The 12,173-nt window shown below is 48.8% G+C and overlaps 1 protein-coding gene across 1 annotated transcript; it reads left to right on the forward strand.

Moving 5' to 3' along the window:
- Nucleotides 1-332: 332 nt before the first annotated feature.
- On the forward strand, nucleotides 333-10,810 carry apbb3 (amyloid beta (A4) precursor protein-binding, family B, member 3). Its single transcript, XM_047043067.1, has 12 exons — nucleotides 333-679; nucleotides 5,577-5,758; nucleotides 6,177-6,250; nucleotides 6,858-6,909; nucleotides 7,897-8,043; nucleotides 8,225-8,352; nucleotides 9,109-9,223; nucleotides 9,317-9,404; nucleotides 9,628-9,711; nucleotides 9,843-9,958; nucleotides 10,132-10,311; nucleotides 10,583-10,810. The coding sequence occupies exons 1-12, from the start codon at nucleotides 631-633 to the stop codon at nucleotides 10,808-10,810; spliced, it is 1,443 nt and encodes a 480-aa protein (XP_046899023.1). The 5' UTR covers nucleotides 333-630.
- Nucleotides 10,811-12,173: the final 1,363 nt, after the last annotated feature.

A 12,173-nucleotide genomic window follows, 5' to 3' on the forward strand; every position in this document is an offset into this window, starting at 1 on the left:
TGTTTTCTCCTTGCAAGGGGTGGGTATATGTGTAGGGAGAGAGGGTGGAGCGAGCAGGAGAAGGAGGAGAGAGAGAGGGGTGGAGGCAGAGAGGAGGGGAGAGAGAGCTGCGGGCGTCGTGGAACACAATACGGGCAAAGAGCGGAAAGAGAGACAGCAGCCATAAAACCAGCAGCATCCCTCCAGCTCCGATGGAGAGATAGATCAGAAAAAATAGATAGAAAGAGAAGGGATAGAGTAGAGGGAGGGAGAGAGAGAAAGGCAGAAGGGCTAGAGTGAAGAGAAAGAAAGAACAACAGTGCTGGGACTGCTCAGGGAGAAAGAGAGGAAGGAGGAGAGCGAGATAGAGCGGGAGAGAGGTATTGAGAAAGAGAGTGGAGTAGATTTTAATCCTTTTGGCATGTGAGTGTATGCCTGGCTCTGAGTGCAGTCATTGCGAGCAGCACTACTGTGTGCGTAAGACTGTTTGTGTGTGTGTGTGTGTGTGAGAGAGAGAGAGAGAGAGAGAGAGAGAGAGAGAGAGAGAGAGAGAGAGAAAGAGAGAGAGAGAGGACAGTTGTCTTGGTGACGTGGGAGCTTTGAAGAGTGGAATGTGTCACAGTTAAGCAGGTGGACAGGAGTACCTCTACCATGCTGGGAAAGGATTACATGCTGGCTATCATCATAGTCAACTATGAGGGTGAGTACACATACACACACACACACACATATACACACACAGACAGCACTCAACACACCCTAACCTGGACTCACCTAACCTAGTCCTCCACTCTTCTGCTCCTGGTCACTTGTTTGTTGAGGAGAGGGAGGAGAGAGGGCGGAGAGAGGAGAAAGGGAAGAGAGAGGGAGGCGTTAGTATCTGTCTGCAGGTGTGAGCGCACTGTCTGGTCTGGTCTGTCCACCCCAAATCCCTCCTCCTCCTTCCTTGCCCGTCTCTCTCCCTTCTATCTCACTTCCTTTCGCTTATCTTCTTCATTCTCTACCTTGCTTGCTCTTCATTCCTTCCTCTCTCTCTCTTTCCTGCCATCCTTCTAATGTTAATGCAGTGTTATACTACAGGTGCTGATTCATGGAAGGCCCCCCCCACCACCACCACATTGCTCCTCACATGCCTCAGACACTAGCTAGACTGCATGCTAACAAGCTGGAGGTAGCTTGTTACAAGCCTGCGTGCTAACACAGATAAGTTAGCTTGTAACCTTGTTACACTCCTGCATGCTAACACAGAGAAGTTAGCTTGTTACCTTGTTACACTCCTGCATGCTAACACAAGGGGGTAAGCTTGTTACAAGCCTACATGCTAACATAGAAAAGTTGGTTTGTTACAAGCCTGCATGCTAATATAGGAAAGTTAGCATGTTACACCCCTGCATAATAACTGTGTGGAGTTATTGTGTTACACGGATGCATTTGAACATAGTGAGGTTAGCTTCTTACAAGCATGCGTGCTACTAAAGAAGAGTTAGCTGGTTACATGTCTGCATGCTAATAGTGGAGTAAGATTGTTACAAGCTTGCATGCTAACTTAGGGGAGTTACTTTATTACATGCCTACATGCTAACATAGAAGAGTAAGAAAGCTTGTTACATGCAATGCCAACAGTCTGGAGTTAGCTTGTTACACACATGCATTTGAGCACATTGAGATTAGCTTGTTACAAGCCTGCATGCTAATATAGTAGAGTTACCTTGTTACCTGTGTTTAGAATCAGAATCGGAATTAACTTTATTTTCCATGTAAGTTCACACAAACAAGGAATTTACTGTAGCAGGAAGGTGCATAAGATAAACATATAAGAATCTTAAATATAAAAAGTAGAAAAAGTACAACAATCTAAATAATTCAAAGGTATTGATGGTATTGAGTTTAAAGGTCTTTGTCTGCAGTTATCTCTCTCTCTCTCTTTCTCTGTCTCTTTCTTTTTCAACCCCCCTAGCTGTACTATCCTAGAGACTGGTCCAGCTGTTCTACACTGCATTATCGTTGCCTTCATCTCTGAATGGCCTATGTGAAGGTTACTATCCTAGCCCAGTCTTTGAGTGTGGGCTTGCTGTACTATCCTCGCCCCTCCTCTGAAGGCCACCAGAGTGGTCCTTTGCAGACATGCCAATTATGGGATATGTTTAGCTGGTTGTTGCCACAGGACTGTGTTGTCGTGGTAACTGTTGCCACGTGCAGAGAGAGGGATGCAGACAGTTAACTGGGTTGAGGAAGTCAGGTGGCAAAGCGGTTAGGGAATCGGGCTAGTAATCGGGCTAGTAATCTGAAGGTCGCTAGTTCGATTCCCGGCCGAGCCAAATGACGTTGTGTCCTTGGGCAAAGCATTTCACCCTACTTGCCTCGGGGGAATGTCCCTGTACTTACTGTAAGTCGCTCTGGATGTGAGCGTCTGCCAAATGACTAAATGTAAATGAACACTATGTAGGACACTTGTTTATATCATTTTTTACTGACACAGGTTGAGACTTTAAGACTTAGAATACATCTTTTACAAAAATATTTTAATTTGTTTAATAACCCTTTATTCAGGACACAACATCACTTCACTGGTATCTCTCTCTCTTTAATACACCAGCACATGCACCCCCCCCCCCCCCCAACTCACACACTCACACACACTGGCCTCTGTCTTAACACCCTACGTCACTGCTCCAAAAATAGCTCCCCTCACATAGAGAGAGAAAGAGACGAAGAGAGAAAGAGATGAAGAGAGGGAAAGAGAAAGGGAGAGAGATAGGCAAAGGAAGAGGGGAGCTAACCAATAGAGAGAGAGGGGGGGGGGGCTGAGAAGGATGGGGAGAGAAAGAAAGCAAAAGGGAGAAGGAGAAAAGGTCAGAGAGACAGAGAGAATGATAGAAAGAGAAAGAGAGATGATTACATTACAGGGAATGACCAGGGTCATAAAGACCAGGGTCAAGAAAGTTGTTGTTGTGTAAGGTTGGGGGTTTATCAGTTGATTGTATACTCATGGTGTGTGTCAGTGTGTGTGTGTATATATGTGTGTGTTGTGTTGTGTGTGTGTATGTGGGGTATGTGTGGTGTGTGAGTATGAATGCGTGTGCGGTGTGTAGGTGTGCGTGTATGTATGCGTGTTTGTGTTGTGCACGTGTATGTGGGGTATGTGTGTGTATGTGTGTACATCGGGTATATGTGTGTGTGTTGTGCATGTGTGGGGTATGTGTGTGTGTGGAGTGTGTGTGTGTGTGCTGATCCCTGATTGATGCTGTGATCCTCTCTGGTCAGTAATCCCTCTGGCAGTCTCTGACCTCACTCACCAGATGCAGCATCCTCTCTCTTTCTCTCTTTTCATCACTCCTCTCTATCCCTCGCTCCCTCTATCCCCCAGATCCTCACTGGTATAGCAGAGAGCGATGGAGGGAGATGAGACAGAGAGAAGGAAAGACATACAGAAATAGAAGACAGAACGAGAAATAGAAGGAGAGAGGGAGGGAAAGAGAGACAGAAGAAGAGAGATCTAGAGACACATGTGACAGTAGTTACAGCTGTTAGAAGCCCCCCTCAGCGGCTCATTCTCAGCATCAGCTCTGATTGGTCACCTGGGATTACCTAGGTAACGGTCAGAGTCCCGAGGGGCCAGTCTGCCGCTGATCTGTGTCTAGCATCTGATTGGCTGGAAGGCCTGGCGCTGTGGCGACTGGCGCCATCAGTGCCAGTGAGAGGAGGAGCTGTACGTATACAAACAACACACATACACATACACAGAACAACAGCTTGCACACACGAACAACAACTCGCACGCACGCACACACACACAAATACACACACACATGCACACACACACAAATCACACATTTATACCACATACACAAAAACACTGTGTATGTTCATATGTACTGGAGTTACAGTGGACTGATAAGATTCTTCGTTGAGGCTCATCAATAATTCACTACTTCTCTCCATCCTTCTCCCTCTCCTTCTCTATCTCCCCCTTCTAGCACTCTCTCCCTTGAAAATTGGGAAAACATTGAAATCTGAGCCGTTCTATTGAATATCAGCAGAGTGAGCACTGTGAAGAGAGGAGGTGACGAGAGGATGTGAGGAGAGTAGTGGAGGATTAGAGTTAAGAGGAGGAGGTGAGGAGACAAGGTGAGAAGAGGAGCGGAGCTGAGGAGGTAAGGAGAGGAGGAGAGAAGGTGAGGAGACACGGAGGTGAGGTGAAGAGAGAAGTTGAGGAGAGGAGGTGAGGGGAGATGCAGGAATTCTGTCCGTCTGGCTGGAATATGATACCCTGTATCATCTAACCATTCAATACTGGAAAAGGACAGAGCAGGACAGGACAGGAGAGTAGGGGAGAGGAGAAGTGGGGAGGAGAAGTGAGAACGGTAGAAAAGATGGTAGAACAGGCAGGTATGTGTATGTTTGGAAGAAGACTTTTAAGTCCCGACCCACCCACACACACACCTCCACTCAGAACAACAGAGAAAGAGCTACAGCAAATCTGGCACAAACACATAATGCACACTGGCACTAGTCAGCTGTAAATGACAGCTGACAGTCTGTTCAGCTGTCATTTAAGCAGAAAGTCAGTAAAACAGTCAGCTCAACAGTAGGTAAAACAGTGAGTCAGTCAATAAGACAGTGAGTTAGTAAGAGAGTTAGTCATTCAGACTTTACATTTTTTCAGCCTCCCTCCTCCTTCCCACCATGCAGCCACAATCTTTCATGTGATGCGGGATCTTAACTTTCAGAAAGACACAAACACCCCCTCTCTCACCCTCCTTTCTTTCCGTTCCAACCTACTCCCCCCCTTACTCCCCCTTTCCCGCACTCAATCTCTGACCTCATATTGAGAATGGCACACAAAGTAGGCCTTTCAGGTACACACACTCATGCATTTATTTACACACACTCACACACGCATACACAGACATGCGCTCTTACAGTCCACCCGTGCCCAGACTAGCTGTTGTCACTACTGACCCACTTTTACCACCTTACCTTTATCGCTCTCCTGAAACTCTTTCTCTCTGTTTCTCTGTCTCTAATTTTCTCTCTCCAACTCACTCTAATTCTACCTTTCCTAACTGTGTCTTTCTCCCTCTCTCTTTCCTTCTGCCCTCTCTCTCTCTCTCTTTCTCACCACTCCCTCCAGTTAAGAACATTGTGTTGATGTCACAGAACAGGTTTGCGTGCCCAGCACTCACGAAACGCAACCCTCTCTCCCTCCCCCGCCTCCGGCATCCCCCTCCCTCTGCCCCTCTCACCTCCTCTGCCAAGGAGCTCTTCATAAACTCTTACTCTGCACTTTCAGTTCGGATCATGGTGGACTGTCGTTCTATCCTCCTGAGATCCATCTTATCACTCACAGTATATCCATTGTACTGTACAGGGGTTAATAGGAGATCTGAGAGGTGACAGCTGGCCTATTGAAATGATCTCATCCTCTCCTCTGACTCCAATTTGTGTTACTGTGTGTGTGTGTGTGTGTGTATATGAGTGTGTGTACGTATGTGTGTGTGTGTATATGTGTGTTTGTACTGTTTGTACATATGTGTGTACGTGTGTGTGTGTGTATGTTGGTGTGTACGTGTGTGTCCGTGTGTATGTCTCCACAGACAGCCTGTGGAGTGACCAGAGTGTGGATCTGGACGGTGACTTGCCGTCTGGCTGGCGCACCATCAGAGACAGCCTGGGCACCTACTACTGGCACGTCCCCACTGGCGCCACCCAGTGGCAGCATCCCTCCTACAGTGCTGAGGAGGACAGCACCCTCACCGCCTCACACAGCAAGACCCAGGTCAGCACAGACACCGCATTCACACACACTCACACACTCACACGCACGTTTTTTAATCCTAGTGGGGCCCCACCTGTCACTTCTATTCAATATTGTGTTACCTCTAACCACTAACCTCTAACCCTGACGGTAATTCTAACCCTAAAACCTATAAATCCTCTTTAAAAAATCATTGAAGTTCAAGTTTTTCATGTTTCACCTAACTTGTGAGGATATTTGGTCGCCACTAGGGTGGATGAACAAGACCACACACACAAACACACACACACACACACACACACACACACACACACACACATACACACACACACACACACCCCTACAGCCCCCTCATAGCCTCACACAGCAAGAGCAAGGTCAGCACACACACACACACACCAGCGCACGCATGTACACACACGTGTCCTCTTCTCTCCAGATTGTAGATGTTGATGGAAGACGAGGGTCCAGACCTAGGATAACGGAGAGTCCCTCCACCTCTATCAACAACAGGTACACACACACCCAACACACAAACACACACACACTCGCGTATCAGCACACAAAAACACACACACAGATTTCTAGTCAGGTCCATTTACCATCTGTGGATGACAGTAATCTGAGTCATATCAAGTCAGGTTGAAATGCATTTCAGTTCTGCTGCCCTTGAAGGTCATTTCATTTTGATGAAATCATTTCAGTAATATCAATATGAATCCTAATATATATATATTAGGATATACACATATTGAATGTGTGTGAGTGTATGTGCATTAGTGTGTGTGTACCTGTTTGTGCGCTTGCAAGTGTAGTTGTGTGTGTGTAAGTGTGCTTGTGTGTGTGCGTGGGTGTATGTGCTTGGGTGGGTGTGTGATTCAGCTGAGCTGATCTGGAGGGCGGGAGTTCTGGCTGTTCCTCAAGGGTTGCTGCGTCCTATGGAGCGCCCAGATGTCCCCTACCCGACCTATCAGCTCTCCTCATGTGCGTGTAAAGTATGCGAGTATGTGTGCATGTGCGGGTATGTACACGGGTATGCGTTGGCATGGATTTGTGTGTGTTGAGTGTGTGCGTGTCAGCAGTCCTCTCCTCTAATGACAGTGTTGTCCCTGTGTCCTAGGCTCTCTTGGCAGGATGATTATTTCTCTGCCAACATGGATCCAGATTCCAAGGTACTTACAGATGCACACACACACACACACATACGCACGCACACACGCATACACACACACACACACACACACACTCCAATGTACTGCAGAAACGTCTTGGATGATACAGGATTGACCTCCTGAACTAAACACTGCAGGATATGGGGGGGGAGAGGGGGGATAGAGGGATACAGGATGGAATCAATTGATGAAATCGAATGATATAGAACAGAAATGAATGGCACAACCATGATTTAGATGGATCAGAGCCCAGACCTGCCTATCTCTTCAGAGTTCTCTTTGGGAACAGGAGGTAACCATAGGTAACAGGAGGGCTGTTTCAGCATCCTTGTCTGTCCACCCCCCCCCCCCACCCCCTGCTGGGATGTGCATTAATCTTCCCAGGGGTTAAACCAGAGGGGGTGGGAGTGTAATGGAGACCGCCCTGGTCAACAGGGCTTGTAGTTGTAATGCTCTTTTCAGGGCCAAGACACGCACACATGCCCATGCACACACAGACACACACACAAAGTAGCCTTTACAGGACTCATGCACTCAGGTAAATTTGCTGTCTCCATTCAAGCTGATAGAGCTGTGCACTTAAGTGGGATATGAGGGGGGAGGTACAGGGAGGAGGGGGCGTGGGGTGTGGAGAAGGGGGGGGCAGAGGTAAGGAGCCGGGCAGGCGGTATTGATCTGGCAGGTTAATAGATTGCCGCATGCAGTACTAAGATGCTCCATATATACACTTAATCTCTTGTCTCCCCTCCCCTCCTCTCACCTCCTTCCCCCTTCTCTCCTCTTTTCCTCTCCTCTCCTCTCCTCACCTCACCTCTGCTCTTCTTTTCTCCTTCCCTCTCCTCTCCTTCCCCTACCTCTCTTTTACTTTCCTCTCCTCCTCTCCCCTCCTCTCCTCACCTCATCTTTTCTCCTTCCCTCTCCTCTCCTCTTCCCTCCTCTCCTTCCCCCCACTCCTCTACCCCTGTCTTCATCTCCTCCTCTCCTCAGTGCTTCGCTGTGCGCTCTTTGGGCTGGGTAGAGATTCCAGAGGAAGAACTGACTCCTGGGAAAAGTAGTCTTGCTGTCAACAACTGCATCCAGCAGCTTTCCCACAACAAGGCTGAGGACCACGACGTGCTGGGGGCCTGGGGGGAGGTGAGGAAGGGGGAGGGGAGATGATGAAAGGGGGAGGGGGGAGGTGGGGTGAGAATGGGGAGGGGAGCAGAAGAGATGATATGGAGTAAATCATCCCCATCTGTAAGTCACTATGGCTAAAAATGTCTACTAAACTCATTATTATTATAAACCCTAACAAGAGTTGACCTTTGACCCTCAGGGTCAGGACATGATGATGGTTCTGAAGAAGGACACCTTGAGCCTGATGGACCCCATAGACCACACCCTCATCCACTGCCAGCCAATCATGAGCATCCGTGTTTGGGGCGTGGGCTGCAACAATGGCAGGTCAGCCAATGACATTGCTGCTCATTCATGGTACTCAGCCAGTCAGATTGCGGTTGTCTGTTTGTCTGTGAGAATGCAGTTCATTGCCGGCGTTGCTTTTCTACATCCTGTTTACTTCCTGTTGGTTGTCCGCCCTGTGGAGTAGCTTCCTGTAGATTCTAACTTTTTAACTCTGCTTCTTTTCTCTCCGCCCCTGGTTGCCATAGAGACAGGTAATCTGAATTTTATTGGTGGACTTTCTGTTGCAGTGACGTTTGTGCTTCGTCATCAGCTTGCATCATCATGTAGAATTTCCAGAAGTTTAGTCTGCAATGGGCTGTGTAGCAATATTCTGGACAACTGGCCAGATGGATGGATGAATGGATGGGTGAATGGCTTGATGGATAGATAGATGGATGGAGAGATGGATGGATGGGCTGTTTGGCTTTCTGTATTTCAAAATGACTTGAGTTAGAATGACCAGAACAATCATTATCTGTGACGTGCTTACAGTGTTGTCTGGGATCCTTTAGTCTTGCCTGACTTAATGTCTCCTATTCAAATCATACTGAGATGTGGACTACCTCCTCTCTTCTCCCCACCTCCTCCCCTCCCCTCCCCTCTCCTCTCCTCTCCTCTCCTCTCCTCTCCTCTCCTCTCCTCTCCTCTCCTCTCCTCTCCTCTCCTCTCCCCACCCCTCCCCTCCCCTCCCCTCCCCTTTCCTTTCCTCTCCTCTCCCCACCTCTCCTCTCCCCACTTCTCCTCTCATACTCTCAGGGACTTTGCGTTCGTGGCTAGTGATAAAGACACCTGCATGCTCAAGTGTCATGTGTTCCGTTGCAACGCTCCAGCCAAGGCCATCGCCACCGCACTGCACCAGATGTGCTCAAAGGTGATGCTGACACCCACACCCACGCACAAGCACACACACAATGAGTTTGCTCTATTCATCAATGTGTGTCTGTGTGTGTGTGTGTGTGTGTAGATTATGTCTGAGAAGGCATCACTCCACCCATCCATGGCCCGCTCTGTCACCATGGAGAGCATCTCCCCCGAGGACCTCCCACGCCAAGGTGAGGCTGCCTAACCTCTGAAACAATCCCGTGAGCCCAGTAACACTGAGCCTGGGCCCAGACTTACCTGGGTTACATTGTGGAGGTGGTTTGAGATCCTCCCGGTCTAATGACCAGGGCTGATGGTGTGATTGGTTGTAAGAGTGAAGGTATGATTGTGTGATTGGCTGTGACGGCAATGGCATGGCTGTGTGATTGGCTGACGTGGTGTGCTGTGTTGCAGTGGACTTCCTGGATGCCGTCAGACAGAGGGTGCAGAAGTTTGATGTCCAGTACGTCGGTAACCTGCCTGTCAGCAGGGCCATGGGTGAGTCCTCTCCTCCTCTCTGCTCCTCTCCTCCTCTCTGCTCCTCCCCTTCTCCTGCTCCTCTCCTCCTCCTTTCCAATCCTTTTCTTCTGCCCTTCTACTCCCCTCATCTCCTCCTCCTCTCGGTGTAGGTATGGAGGTTCTGAACAGGGCCATAGAGAGCATCATGAATACCACAGACGGGGATGAGTGGGAGCCCATCGTCCTCCATGTGACTGACAAGGTGCTGTCCCTGTGGAAAGGAGAGGTGAGGAGCACTGCACTGCATACTACACCCTCTCTCCTCCTGCCTCTCTCTCTCTACCTCTCGCTCTGTACCTCTCTTTCTCTACCCCCTCCCTATTTCTTTCTCTCTCTCTGCATCTGTTTGTCTGTCTCTCAGGATAAGGAACCTGTCTGTCTGGCTTGTCTGTTTCTCAGGATAAGGATGAGTCCTTCTGGGAGTCTGAGGTGCGATACCTCACCTTCCTGGGCGTTGGCCATGACACCCACACCTTTGCCGTCATCGTGGACGCTGGCACACAGGGCTTCGAATGCCACGTGTTCTGGTGTGAACCGGACGCCGGCATCATCTCTGAGGCTGTGCAGGCCGCATGCATGGTGGGTCAGGGGTCAGATGGGATGGGTCAAGGGTCATAAGTGAGGGATCATGCTCACTGTGAGTAGCTGTGTGACCTTATTAGTGACAGGAAGGAAGGTGTTAAGGACAGAAGGTGGGATTAAAAGAGGGAGGAGGATGAAGGGAAGGAAGAAAGGAAGAAGGGAAGGCAGGAAAGGAGGAAGTAAGGAAGGAAAGAAGGAAGGAATGGAGGGATGAGGAGAGGCTAGCTAAGGCAGATCTCAGATCTCTAAAACAGATCTCTCCCTATAGGTCCAGTACCAAAAGTGCTTGGTGGCCCAGACTCCACCCCCCAGGTCAAAGATGTGGCGAGCGGGTTCAAAGGTCAAGCGGGCCAACTCCATGGATGGCTCCACCTTCCCGCCACGCCAGCTGGGACAAGGCCCCTCCAAGGCAGGCTCTGCCCCCAGTGTCAAGAAGGGCATGCTGGCGTTCTTCGAAACCTTCCGGAACAAACAGTCAACTGTGTCCGCCCCATAACCGGGGGGGGGGGGGGGGGAGGGAGGGAGGGGTTAAGAGAGGGAGGTGAATGGGGAGAAGGTGGTAGGCAGGAAGGTGAGGCGGGGAGATGGGTAGAGAGAAGGAGTGAGGGAGGGGGGTGATCTAAGCTATGAGAGCAGTTTGACAGGGGAGTCGAAGAGATTCTCCCTAGTTGATGGAAGAGGGTGTGACTGCATCCTCGAGCCTGCATCAAGGATGGCTGTGTGCTGCCATCTAGTTGTGAGGACATGAAACTACAGTTCAGTACAAGCAACTCCACAGAGTTACTGGGCATTCACTCTGGACTCCCAGTTTGATTGAAGTTTAATATCCGGAACATTGTGGAAAAAAATGTTAAACTCTGTGGAAGCTTTGTGTGATAATGAATGTTGACATTTAAGGTCATTCTACTTTTACTTTGAAAGGTAAAAAAAACCCACATCAATTCTTAGAAGGTCACTTCTGAAACTCCAGACCCGAGGGAGAGGAGTGACGTCCTGACTCCATAACCCAGATTACCTTTCACCATACCATGTCCCCTACCAGCCCCCGCTTGTGGCTAAACTGCCCAGCAACAACGACAGCAATAACTGAACCATTTTATCAATGAATTTGATCATCAGCAGAAGACCAGGTCCTTCATGGACCAGGTCCACCAGGACACAGTAGTCTGTATCATGGGCTGCTTCATTTCAAATATACCCATATATTATAATAATGGAGTTTTAGATGTATATCAAGGAGTATGTAATTGAGGTATATTCCTCACAATGTGTCAACCTTATATTCCCATTGAATGACACCAAAAACAATTTTTTTTTGTTGGGTCTGACAACCAGTGTACTAATAGTTAAGTGGAGTTTTTATTGTGTAAAGGCTAGTTGACTCATCAAGCTCTGTGATTGTCTGGAGCCCGAGACTGTCAGCAGGAAACTAGATCAGCGAGCTCTCTGATTGATAGGATCCATAGACTGTCAGCAGGTCAGCTTTGATAGGGTGAGACTACTCAGTATAATAAATACTAAAGGTGAGCTGGCTGATTTCCGACCAGTTTATTTAAAATAAACATAGAGGAAAGCATTACAACATGTTCTAGATTTAACAGAAGTTTGGTGATGCGTTTGTCGGCTCCATCGTCCCAGTCCCGTCCCCCTCTCCAGTCCCCCCCGCTCCCCAGTCGCCCTTCCAGTCCCCACCCCCACTTACCCCCCACCCCTAATCACAGCAGTAAGGCATGCTTGCTAACACGCTTGGCAACTGAATGATGCCACAGGTACCCCACCATCACCGCGATTGGCTCACACACCACCCAGCACCTGTACTTTAGGCCCTAACCCCTAACACAAAGTGACACACTTAACAG

The sequence above is a fragment of the Hypomesus transpacificus genome, chromosome 20 (genome assembly GCF_021917145.1).
Source record: "Hypomesus transpacificus isolate Combined female chromosome 20, fHypTra1, whole genome shotgun sequence".
Lineage (NCBI taxonomy): Eukaryota > Metazoa > Chordata > Actinopteri > Osmeriformes > Osmeridae > Hypomesus > Hypomesus transpacificus.

Coding starts and splice junctions, on each gene's coding strand:
- apbb3 (XM_047043067.1), top strand. CDS start 631: ATGCTGGGAAAGGATTACATGCTGGCTATCATCATAGTCAACTATGAG. Junction 5,759..6,176: donor CCTCACACAGCAAGACCCAG/GTCAGCACAGAC, acceptor TCTTCTCTCCAG/ATTGTAGATGTTGATGGAAG. Junction 9,405..9,627: donor CGAGGACCTCCCACGCCAAG/GTGAGGCTGCCT, acceptor GCTGTGTTGCAG/TGGACTTCCTGGATGCCGTC.